Source organism: Puma concolor, chromosome A3, assembly GCF_028749965.1.
Source record: "Puma concolor isolate L17-30 chromosome A3, mPumCon1.1.hap2, whole genome shotgun sequence".
Lineage (NCBI taxonomy): Eukaryota > Metazoa > Chordata > Mammalia > Carnivora > Felidae > Puma > Puma concolor.
Window position 1 is genome coordinate 100,274,675 of NC_141669.1, and position 13,445 is coordinate 100,288,119.

At 39.2% G+C, this 13,445-nt stretch overlaps 1 protein-coding gene across 1 annotated transcript in view; it reads right to left on the bottom strand.

Moving 5' to 3' along the window:
- The window catches only part of MACROD2 (mono-ADP ribosylhydrolase 2), a 2,047,210-nt gene that overhangs the window by 491,093 nt on the left and 1,542,672 nt on the right, over window positions 1-13,445 (bottom strand). The window contains exon 8 of the mRNA XM_086701648.1: window positions 3,032-3,105. Within this exon, the coding sequence (XP_086557774.1) occupies window positions 3,032-3,105 (74 nt within the window). The remainder of the gene's footprint in view (window positions 1-3,031; window positions 3,106-13,445) is intronic.

Genomic DNA, 13,445 nt, shown 5'->3' on the forward strand with positions numbered 1-13,445 from the left:
AAATCTCTTTGATCCAACAGCATTGTCTCTATTGTCTCTTACTATTACTTGCAAACAGTAAATTCATTTTCCCACCAGGGTTGTTCTCTTGCTGTTACTTCTATGTGGAATGTTCTACCTCAAGATCTCTCTGTGGCTTGGGTTTCTCCTTTCCATCATACAAATCTTTGTTCCAAGATTATGTCCTCAGAGCCCTCTGTAAATTATCTAAAACCACATCCTCCTATAACTCACTCTCTCAATACCCTGTTTTACTTTATAGAGTACTCTTTGAACTGTCTTGTTCCTTTATTTTTTGAAGTTTCACTTTCCTAGACTATGTATACCATAAGAGGATGATTTTGCTTTATAGCGTTCTGTCCCTCACATCTAGAAAAATCCTGGTGGTTATTTGTCAAATGAGTGAATTAATGAATAAATACCTTAAACAATCAGGATGTTAAAACAATACTGCAATGAAAAGACAACTGACAGAGAAGTAATATTCTTTCTTTTTTTTTAATTTTTTTTTTTAACGTTTATTTATTTTTGAGACAGAGAGCATGAACAGGGGAGGGTCAGAGAAAGAGGGAGACACAGAATCTGAAACAGGCTCCAGGCTCTGAGCAGTCAGCACAGAGCCCGACGCAGGGCTCGAACTCACTGACTGCGAGATCATGACCTGAGCCCAAGTCGGCCGCTTAACCGACTGAGCCACGCACGCGCCCCAATAATATTCTTTCTTAAGTCCTTAACCTGTTTGTTTTTTGACAGAGCAAAAAATAAATCAAAATACTGCTATAAAAAAACTGTGTATAGCTTTTATCTATCTCCTACTACTTACAATTCATTTACTAAGTAAAATCTGACTTGTTCAAATTAACATGCTTACATTAGCTAATGCATATTGGAAAAAGAAGTCTTTTATTTATTTAAATTCTTTTTATTTATTCATTTATTTTTGAAACAGAGAGAGACAGAGCATGAATGGGGGAAGGTCAGAGAGAAGGAGACACAGAATCTGAAACAGGCTCCAGGCTCTGAGCTGTCAGCACAGAGCCTGATGCGGGGCTCGAACTCACGGACCGTGAGATCATGACCTGAGCCGAAGTCGGCTGCTTAACCGACTGAGCCACCCAGGCACCCCGAAAAAGAGGCCTTTTAAAAGAGAATTCGCATATTACATGTTTAAGGTCACAGTGGCGATAACTGAGCTATGTTCCTTAATCTAAACTACTTAAATTTCTATACAACAGACCCAAGAAATGTGCAAGAAAAAGATCTGAAAGCAAAAGAACAGACTCAAAGACAGAGGAAGCTAACAAGGTTTGTCAGGGCACAGACCATTTAAGTGGGAAACACTAACACATTTCCATGAAAAATAACCTGCATAGTTTAACAGAGAAAACCCATCAGTAGGATTTTTCAATGAACTATAAAAATGACCAACAAGTTTCCTCTTCATAATCATCTCCTTGATGACTTTTGTGTGAGTATACATACTTCTCTCACATGCCACCATGACACATGTGAATTTTCATCAGTAGGGAATATCCTTGGATCACTATTTTACTGGAAATATGGATTTGCACCAATACACTAGCTCAATTTGTATTCATGAAACATTCTACACTTTTGCTAAGCAGATGGTCCAGGTGAGGAGCTTTTACCGTAACCAAGAGATATATTAAAAATACCACTTTCAAAGGGACTGAACTTCTCTCCCTGGCCTCAGGATCCCTCCAAGGAGGAATGGCTGTTGGAGTAAGGAGGGCAAAGTCAGACTCTTGGCTTTGTGAGTCTGAAATCCTGAGTATGTCATTTAACCTTTTGATTCTAGATGAGAATCCTATGCCAGATGTTTCATGAGATTGTTGTGAAAATAATACATGTCAAAGAAATGTTTTGTAAACTGGTTATTTTTGGTATTTTTTAAAAAAATTCTGCTTCTTTGAGGTTATTACAGCCATCCTCTATATGAAATCTGTTATATGTATGTATGCCTTTCAGAGTAAGAGGAAAAGAAAGAACAAGCACCAAAATGGATATGTTTGGCCATGTGGTCTTTACTCCTCCTGGAGAGTAACAATTTCTGAATCTATTTTAAAAATGTTGAAATTACAGCAATTAACAGAAAATTACACTGCTATTTTTTTTAAATTCACAAAGGCACCAAGAAGCTATCTCCCATATTATTAGCAAAGGCCCACAGTCTGTCTCCATACTCAAACATTTCCAAATAATCCATGTCCTACCCAAGAAGAAAGCTAAATTCATGGTCTATATAAATGGAACAAAATTCTTTATAGCACTCACATGAATATCTGAGAAAAAAATCAGAATAAAAACACACAAAGTTGTGTATTGTATGAAACCTATTTACTCTTACAATATGTTAATTGCCAAAATTTTGAAATCTAAGCCTCCACGGTATCTCTACTTATTGTGTTACTTTGTTGAGTAGTTCTCCTGTTCATCACTAAACATATCCTAAAGATTTTATTAAATAAGCAGAATAAGATGCATGATGAATAGTCCAAGAGAAGCAGTTTCATAAAAAATCCTAATCATGAGGATTTAGCTATCAATTATCCATGTGTACTCCAATTTCACACTCAGAAGTTACTTTAGGGGAATGATTAATTATAAGTAAAGGGACCTCAAGATACCAAAAAATTACCATACACCAGGAATCCCTGTCAACAAAGATAGCTTAACTCCTTAGGGAAAATAGCACAGGACAATCCATCCTGTTCTCTCTTTTACACACAAAACCCATACTATCTAAAGATGTAAAAATGAGATCATGACCAAATGAGTCTGATCAATTTGTATATATTCACCACCAAAAACAATCAGCATAATCCCTTCATTCAATTAATTACTGGAAAATATTCAATCACCTGTGTAACCTCAACAAAGCATGGTCAGCTAGCTTTGGCTCAATGACTAGGTCTACTTGATATTTATGGAATAAATTTTTCTGCTTTTTTGAGATTGAGGATCAAATTATACCATTTTCAATGTTTTCTAATTATGTTGTACCTCCTACCTCGTGATGATTCTTGGCCAGCCATTCCTTAATGGTGCTGAGGGCAACGATGGAAGCAGGCTCATTCGGGAATCCTAAGCGAAGAACAGAATAAAAAAAATAAACAAAAAAAGATGAAGGCAATAGAGAATTCACTGATGGTATGACACTGAATTTTTCTCATTTAAGCAGTATGCAATTCAACCAATTACTACTGAGCAAGACAGGTCTCAGTAAGGTACCCATGGATATGAAGCCCATGATCACACATATGACGCATGAAAGGGGCTAGTCCTATGCCAGTCCAGCACTAACAAGAAAAAGGATTTAACTGTCTTTTAAATTCTACAACAGTCAATTAAAAATATATCTACATTTGTTTAAGAGTTTTCAAAGCACTTTCATATAATATTCTCATAAGAGGTGCTCATATAAGGTTTATTACCCTCAATTTATAAACCAAGTAAATATGGCTAGAGAATACATGTACTTGACCCAGGGTCATGGGCCAGCAGGACTCTATCAATGAACTGGCACAAGACAGGACAAACAACTTGCCAAATAGCCATACCACTGAAAGTTATTACCAGAATTCAAAGAAAGTTATTATCAGAATTCAAAGAAAGTTATTGTCAGAATTCAAAGGCCTTCCTTTTAGGGCCACTGGAAATTATGTTTGAGGGGTGCCTGGGTGGCTCAGTCGGTTAAGCGTCCAACTTCAACTCAGGTAATGATCTCACAGTTTGTGGGTTCAAGCCCCGAGTCAGGCTCAGTGCTGACAGCTAAGAGCCTGGAGTCTGCTTTGGATTCTGGGTCTCTCTCTTTCTCTCTCTGCCCCTCCCCCACTTGTGCTCTGTCTCTCTCTGTCTCTCAAAAATAAATAAATGTTAAAAAAAAATTATGTTTGATATTAAGACAACATGAGTTGACCTGGTTGTGCACTATGGATTTGATTTTAGAAAGATGGGAAGAAAGACACTTATGTCCTACTGAGCAGTAGCACACATAATCAGAATTTCTAAAACCCATCCAGAATATCTCTTTAGTTTATATAAATCAAATGTATTTCTGAACTTGCAGAATCATCATACATTCTGCTAATAAAATATATGTGAAGGAATAACCTTACAAATTCTATATTTATGGGGAAAAAAGAAGAAAAGACGGAATGACTATTCCTTTGAAACTACTTTCTTTAAGTTTACTATTGGCTTCCTAATCACCAAATCTCATATAGTCAATCATTCATTCAAATCAGTCTTCATCTTTTCCTGTATCAGATGTGCTTGACTAGTTTTCCATGTTTCAATACCTCTTCCCTCCTGGATTTTTTAAAAAAAAATTTTTACTGTTTTAAAGTATACAACACAGTGGATTTGTATAGTTCCACAAAGTTGTGCAGCTATCACCACCAACTCCAGAATATTTTCATCATCCCCCCACAAGATTCTGTGCCCACTAATAATCATTCCTCAATATCCCTCTACACCAGCCCCTGGCAGCTATAAACCTATTTTTTGTCACTATAGATTTGAAGATTCTCCTCCTGGATTTTTCAGCACTGCCTTCTATGATTCCTCTCACCTATTTGAGCTCCTCTAGCTCCTTTTTCTAGGAGCATCCATTAAATGTATGCCATTCCCAACATCTAAAGTCAGCCTTCACCTTAGTCGATATTCTGTGTTAGCCAGCTGCAGCATCATCCACTAACATGCCTTTTAATCAGGGGGCTCCTGTGACATTGTTCTGTGCAGATGCAGAAAGAGAGAGGTATTGCTGAAATGGGGACATCTGGGATTTAAAAGACCAGTTTTATTGGAAGGCAAATACATATTCCAGTAGTTTATACTAATGGTATAAAACTCATTACACTTTCAGAGAAAATGTATGAAAGAAGAGGAGCAAGAGAGAGATGTTTGTCCGCATTTCCAAGAACAAACGTTGCTTTTCTGATTAGGTTTCTACCTACACACTTTGTAAGAGAGTGCATTAGGAAAGGGGACAAAATAAAAAAGGGCCAAGCTCCACTTGACTACTGTCATATGAGAGAGAGAACCACCGTCATAGGAAAAATGTGCACAACTTTTTATTTTTTTATTTTTTTTAACATTTATTTATTTTTGAGACAGAGAGAGACAGAGCATGAACAGGGGAGGGGCAGAGAGAGAGGGAGACACAGAATCTGAAATGGGCTCCAGGCTCTGAGCTGTCAGCACAGAGCCCGACGCGGGGCTTGAACTCACAAACCATGAGATCATGACCTGAGCTGAAGTCGGACGCTTAACCGACTGAGCCACCCAGGCACCCCATAACTTTTTAAACTTTGTAAATTCATCTGTGACATTTGGGATTGTGAATTTGTTTTGAACTGTTTCATCTATTTACATTTTCCTTAAATGAAGGTTTCAAAATATAAAACCCTTAAAATAAAACCTGTTAGTTAGCTCGTTCATTAAGCAAATTATTATTGAACCAGAAAAGAGAAGATATATAGACATGTTTAATGAGCCCCTGTCCTCTAAAACCCAAAGTCAGAGGGAGGAAATAAATAAGAGGCATGCATGCGAATGAATCAGGGATGTGGGGACACAGACAAAGGGAGCTAAGCAAGAAAGAGGAGGCTTTCTAGGAAGTGATAGAATGTTTGGGGAAGAGAACAATAAAGCAGGGAGCTGAGGAGACACTGTCCTCAGAAGTATGTGTGAGCAAGTAGGAATTAATGGAAAAGGTAAGAGAAGTGATGAGAGGTAGAAAGAAAAGGAGTCCCTGTGGACTGCAAGGAAAAAGCAAGAGGCTGGGATGGGCATTTGTGGTTAGGGGTTAACTACAGGTGGCTTTTCTAGTTTACCTTACCCCCATCTCCCCTCTGAGTTTAACATCTGCATTTGTAATCACCTGGATACCTCCCCTTGATGCACTCCAGAACCAGAAGTGTAATGTGTATTCTTCCACAAAATGAACTTCTTCCAGTATTTCTGGTTTCTGCTCATGGATATCTCTCTCCTAGACACTGCTTCAGTATTTGACTGTTTCCCCAGCTGGTAACTGAGTCCTCTGAAATATTTTATACCACTTCCTTTCCTTCTTTCCCATCTGATCTCATTCAAAGAACAATCAGTCCTCACTTTGATTACTGTAGTTGACTCATAATTGTGCCTCTTTGGTCATTCCCCTGCTTCTTCATTCTGTTGAGCACACCACTTCTAAGTGATTCTTCCTAAAGTATAGTTACCACAACATTACACAAAGCAATGGTGACCTTGGGGACTCTCCAGCAACTACAGAGTGAACTTTAGCTCCTTAGCTGGGCAGGATACACCACAAGGAGCCTTTCTAGACTTGGGTCTTAGTTTTTCCTATTTATTCTCCTCCTATGAAATTCTCCTCCAACTTTTTGATGTGTTTAAGAAGTACTTAAATCATAAGATTATAGGGCTATATAAAGCTAATAAATACTGTAATCATGCTCAGTTGCAATGGCCGTCAGCATTAACCTTTAGAAGACGTTAAGTCCCCACAGAGAAATTATAAAAATTCTCATAGAACCATGGCAACTACAGTCAGTTCCCAATTATATGTGACCTCCTGGTCACTTTCCCACATCTATCAAAGCCTCTGGCACTGAGCTATGGTTTTCATCTGTATCTCAAGGCTTGCCATAACCGTGGGTGACTTCAGTGTCCAATAAGACGACCCACCTGGCCTGCCAGTTACTTGACCTGGTCATTTTTGACAACCACCTCCACTCCACCTCCTCCCTAGATCACACCCTGCTCCTTGAAGCAACATTTTTATTCCCAAATTACTAATTTAAGCATGCTCTCTCAAAACTTGTTCTATCTTTAGTTTGTTCTGCTACCTTCCAAGGGATGTCCTTTATAAGCCCTTGAAGCCCAAACTAGTGCTCATATTTCCTGCCTGAATGGTGTGACTCTTTCCTACCTCTCTAGGCTCTTCTCACACTGTATCGCTCGTTGCTTCCTCAACTCCAGCTACACTGACCTTCTTTCTGTTCTTTGAATGTGGCATGTTTGCTTTTGCTCTCTGCCAGAAGGCCTTGCTCATGCTGTATCTTCTCCCTGAAATGACATTTCTCCCTCGCTTCCTAGCTTATTTTAACTTTTATTTGTTCTTTCCCCAGTCATCACTTCTCCAGAGAAGGCTTCTCTGACGACTCCCTATTTGACACTTTCATAACATCATGTACCTTTCCCTGGTGGTACTCATCTTAGCTTCAATTTTACCTTTATTTGTGTACATATTTGATTAATAATCCTAGTAGAGTGAAAGCCCTAAGGAGGCAGACATCACATCTGTGTTTTGCTTATCACTGTATCTCTAAACCATTGTTGGCACCTACAAGATGATCAATAAATGTGTGTTGAATGAGTGAATGGACTGTGGACTTGTGATTCATTGTACTGACAGCAAGAAAGCCAGCACTAGGAGAACAAGGGTGTTTAGCTCTAGAGTCTCAGAGGGTGAAGGGTGCAATGATATATCCACATTATCCTATTTCATCCCTGAGGGGAAACTACTGAGAAGATTCATATGAGAAAACACAGTTCCTAATGGAATGATATCCTGTAATCAATTAAAAATGGAGGGAAATATCAAGACAAATGTCCCTGAAAATATGCCTTCTTTCAGTGGGCATATATCTATACAAGATGAAGTATGGTGTTCAGAGGAAACAGCAACAGCACAATTCTTTGTCCACTTAACTGCAAGACTCCAAGGGTTACAAGTAAGACCAATGAATAGACAGGATAGATTTTTGCTCAGGGATGGGCTCCCGACGACAGTAAGGCCTACCTCGGGAGGTCACAATGTATTCTGGTCACCAGAGGGCTTTTGTTCATAAAAGCAGGATGGCCACCCAGAGGGAAGGCTGCAGACAAGCTTTAGATGAATCATTGAATTAAATGACATAGAAAATCTCTTCCAAGTATGAGGGTCAATGAGGCTGAACAAGCCATTAATAATTTAGGGCCAGGCGTGCAGGGAATTATATATGTGTGTGCCCAGGTGTACATAGAATCTGTGCTTCTGTTGGCATTCCAAAGCTTAGTTCCTTATTCATTAGTATAGATTATTAAATTTAACTTCTGTTGTGAATGTTGAAGTTGATTTACAGAATGTGTGATTTTTTTCTTTTTGTTTACTTTTATATTGAAACTACTTGCAAAATTTTTACATACACACAAATGTACATACATACATCATACACACATACAACCCTTACCCAAATCAAGATATAAAATATTTCTAGCTCTTCAGAAAACTGCCTCGTCCCAAGTCAATATCTACCCCATGAAGAAACTGCTATTCTCTCTTCTACTGTCACAGATTTGTTTTGTCTGTTGTTACACTTCACATATATAGACATACAATGTGCACCCCTTTTGGTCCAAATTTTTCAACATTATGCCTGCCTGATTTATTCATGTTGTTACATATAGCAGAAGCTTCTTCTTCTTCTCTGCAGTGTTGTATTCCATTGTAAGAATATGCCACAATTTATTTAGCCATTCTACTGTTGATGGACAAGTGGGTTGTTTCCAGTTTTGAGCTATTAGGAATGAAGTTGCCATGAACATTCTCATAAATGTCATTTGGTGGACATGAGCACTGTTTCTGTTGAGTATATACCTGGGAGCTGGGGCTACCAGTTCATCGCTTAAGCAGACATTTAACTCTGGTAGATTCTTCCAGTTTTCCAAAGCAGTTTTACCCATTTACACTCCTACCAGAATTAAACCAACACAATATTTACAAATTTTGAACAAGAGAGGTAAAAATTGAAACAGAAAATTCAATTTACAATAGTTTTTATCCGTGGTACAGCAAATAACTCATTAGACAGATATTTTCCTTTTATTCAGTTATTAAGCAGATATTTCTCTTTTAATCAAATTGCAGAAAGATATAGCAATGAAGATTCACTGAAGGTCCTGCCCAGCCATTGGACTATTCGTTTGATGGAATTGTTAAAAATCTGGAATGTTTTCAACACAATTTGAATGAATCTGGTTTTGACCTTGTCATAGACGAAGTTCCTCTCTAGTTTTCATTCTTTTATTCTTTTGCTGTTGTTGATGATTCTCCAATATCTTCAACTTTGTCGATTGCTCTGACACAAAAACTAAATTTGTTTCCCTGATATAAAAAAAAATACCACTTTCTACAAATTGGTGTTTGTGGTGTGTGTCAGAGCAGAGGTAGGTGGGGTGTTGGGTGAAGCAGGTGAAGGGGATTAAGAGTGCACATCTCGATAAGCGCTGAGTAATGTGTAGAATTTTTGATCATTATATTATACACCTGAAGCTAATATAACACTGTGTCGGTTATACTTGCATTAAAGAATAATACAAATACATAAAATAAAACACATTCTACTGAAAATCTAGCATATTCTACTGAAATAAAAGTAGACATAATTTGTTTTGCCTGTAAAGCTACCCTTTTTGCAGGCAGAAGCAATGGATCAGCTTTTGTTTTAAACCTAAAATGACAGTCTGCTTGCAGCTCTGGATCACCCTACCATCGAGGGCATATGGTAATGCCTTAAGTCAGTTATTTCAAAGAAGTTCTTACTGCAAAAAAATATCAAATTGAACATAATTCCAGGTATGATTAACCCATGTGTCCAAATGTCAACCCCCCTCTACCATGTACAGTCTAGCCGGGGCCTCGCTTTCTTGCATTGCCCCTGATATCCCTGTCAAGCCCAGCCATAAGGAGTCACCTCTGCCTTAACTGTGGATGCCTTTCTAGCAGTTGTAAGAATAAGGCAACCTAGATATCAATGCCCAGGCAAAGCTCACAAGCGTAAAAACCATGCACAAGTTCTGGAGTGGTTTTCGCCTCAAAAGGTGTTTAGTCCATAATCTCATCTCACCAAGAAGGGTACTTAGTCCAAAGCTGTGATGAAACACTGGTTGCCATACTAACCATCCTTCAGTGGCTAGAAGCACAAGATTAGTACTGAATTGTGATAAATATTCAGAAGTTAGAAGCAAGAGTTAAAAAAAATCAAAAGCAAAAACAAAACTTCTCTGGAACTCTGCATGTGAAATTCACATTCAATTTTGAGGTCTCCCTCCTTATCAGGTCTTTAAAGCATGTTGGTACTTTTTGTTCTATTTACACACAAACTCAAGCAAAATACTATGCAGGTCTTAAACATGGGGTGTTCAGCATTGATGCAAATCTCAGACTGTCCCAAATGACAGGGATGTATCACTGGGTTTATTGAAATGTTAACATCAGTTGAACTGAGATTGTCAATGTTGATTATCAATGCGAAATTACACTTTGCTTCAATTTTGAGACAGTATAACCATAACATTTTCCATCTTAGCACAAAAATTCTGGTGTGGGGACCACAGGGACATGAAATAGTATACTTTACAAGCTCAAGTAAAAGGACATGAAGCGTGAGATGAGTTGTCTTTCTCAGAACATTCCTCATGACTATTTCTTGAACGAACACACACACACACACCTGACTTTGGTCAGGAGGAGAGGTAGGGGGATACGGATGGAGGGTGCACCGAGGTGCGGGGCTATGGGGGTATAGGGGTATGGGGTATATGGGTGAGCAAGGGAAAGTATAGGGAAATGAATTTATTTTTTAATCTCAAAACAGTTTTTGTCAACCCCTTCCCCCTAGGCCTCCTTCCAAGACATAAAAGCAATTCTGATAGCACGAGGAAATCAAATTACTTGAAAGAAATGAGCTGAAGGAGGCTCACCGTTAAGCAATCGCTAGAGCAGCCACTCAGACAATTCTGGCTAAAGGCTGAGTTTCACAAAAGATAAAACAGGTGAAGTAATAAGAGTGACACTGGCCTCAGTGACTGCAGTGAGCACAGCAGCAGAATGCTAAAGAGGGTGTCACTGGCTTTCCTCAGGAGAGCAAAGAGCACCCACCACAGTAGGCAAGAGCCAGACATCCCCAGCCTGTCAGTAAGATGGTGGAGTCTCAGCTGGTGTTGAAAAGGCAGGTTTTTGTAAAATATGCACATATATACATAATATGGCATCTTAACAAGTTCAATAGACATAGCAGATGCTGACAACACCCTATATACATCCCCTTGGCATATGCCATCCTTGCACACTGGCTTGATTTACACCCACTAGCGCCAGCAGGCTTTTAACTGAGGGTGTCCATAGTGACACCACAGGTGGGGCAGGTCCAAAGTGTCAGGGAATCAGGACCACCAGCAACATTTCTCAACCCATGATTAATGAGAGATTGTGGATAAATATGCCAGCTCACTCACCCCTCAGGCAAGACAACACTGAGGTGCATGCTTCATACAGTTTCCTCGAGTTGCCCGGTGGGATTACCCACCTGTTGTTCACAGTGGCAAACTGCATTCTTATTGGCTTCTTTCCCTGAAATCATCTCCCCAGTTAACTACTTGAACTCAAACCCTTGCCTCTGAGCCTGATTTGGGGGGAAGCCAAACCACGACTGCAATCAACATGCATTCATGAACTTGAGAAAATGAGGGGTCATGTTTTATCTGATGGCACCCATTCTTCAGACTTTTTTACTTGTAAGGTCTGGCATGTGCACGGTAGATAAATGTTTTATAAATTACTTAATGATATGGAGGAAATAAGTTGGAAGTTGTCAGCATGGAAGCACAATAGTATTTTACTTTGGGGAGGGGGAGGGTAGAGGTCATATAGGTTAGGCTCACACTGGCATGGAAGCCTGGCCCCACTGGACAGAAGTCTTGAAACCACAGTAAACTGTTGTTGCTGCTGCTGCTGCTGTTAACATTTATTGAGTAGTTATTATGTACATGTCACTCTACCTAGCATTTATATGTATTATATTAATTAATTTCCACAACAACCCAATGAAAAGAACAAGGGAGAATAATTGAAGATGAGCTGGTCTATAAATGAACAGTGACTTTAGTGTATTCAGGGAGGCAGTGACCAAAGATGATTAATTTGGTTTTATATTAAAAACTACCAAGAGGTGTGCAAAATGCAGTCTAAGTGTTATGCAAGCATTGGTAGACTCAGTATCAATCACTAATGTGGTTTAAACCAGCATATGCTTGAAGAGGAAGCAAAGATACTGCATGTGGCCATGGGTGGCAAGGGTGGGAGCCTAGGCTGTCCTTAAGAGCCCTGTCACCTCTGGCTTCCACATAAAATTGCCTGAACCTTCAAAACTCCCTTCAAGATGTGTACAGTCTTTCCCATTTTATAGAATGAAAGTGACTCTTAGAGAACCCAAGCAAGGCGCAGGGCCAATACCCAAGCCTGGGTCTGCCTGATTCCACCCATACCCTAGCCGAGTGCCTGCTATTGTTCATCCTCCCACATCCATAGAATGAATGGAATTTACCATGACCCCTCTCCTTCAGAGATTCACCTCCTGAGGCAACAGTTTCAAACTCCAAGAGAAGGAAATGAAATTGGAGGCACATAGGATGAGAAAGCTTGTTTCAGTGTGCCAAGCATGGGGCCTCCTGCCTGGTCACACCCAATAGACCTGGGGTCACTGATGTCTTGCTCTCTTTCTCGGGGTGGCAGCACCCAGTCTACCATTTAATGTCTGCATTTCAGAGTATGGATGGGGCCCAAGGAATCCCCTTGGGATTGTAGAAAAGCTGGTGGATGGGATGGTACAATAACTCCTCAACATACAGGTACCATCATTCTGGACACAATTGGAACCTAGAAATCTGAAGCTCACTGGCTCACAACAGAACTTCTGTGTATCACACCTCTCTCTGTGGTCCTGCCTTACCCATTATTTTGTTCAGCTTAGCACTGATTTTCCAAGCGAGACCTCTAGGATTGTCATATATACAAGGGAGAAGGAAAATTCTGTACTTCTTATCATTAAACTCTCTCCACACCCGTTCTTTCATTTCACTTGACATTATGTGTTCCATAGCAAGTGACACTCCATAAATTCTACTATATTCAGCCTCAGACTTGAGTTACTTTTGCTTTCACCTACTTAAAACATTGTGCAACATGAAGTTTTCCTTTCAAGTTGTCTTTCCTTTGCTCTGCAAAGCGGGTATGAATGAGCTGCACTTTTATGGGACACAAGGTTACAATCTATGCAAGCTTCATCAGTTTCTAAAACTTATGAGCTCCAGCTTCTATTTCTGAGGATATTTTTTAAATCATCTTTTGCCTAAGGAATTATAATAATGACCTAAGAAATGGCTCGTGAAACAAATGCTATTCTATGCAAGCTGTTCCTACTAACTTTGAATAAGTCTCTTGAGAAAGGAGATGAAAGATCTCATAGAATCACCTGGAACAGAAGATTTCTAATATTCTCTTTTAAAAGAACATTTTTCCTACAGGGGCAATCAAGGGAGTTCACCAAAGGTATCACATTTGAGTAGGAAAGATTTATATTGGGATCTACTGAAAAGACAAA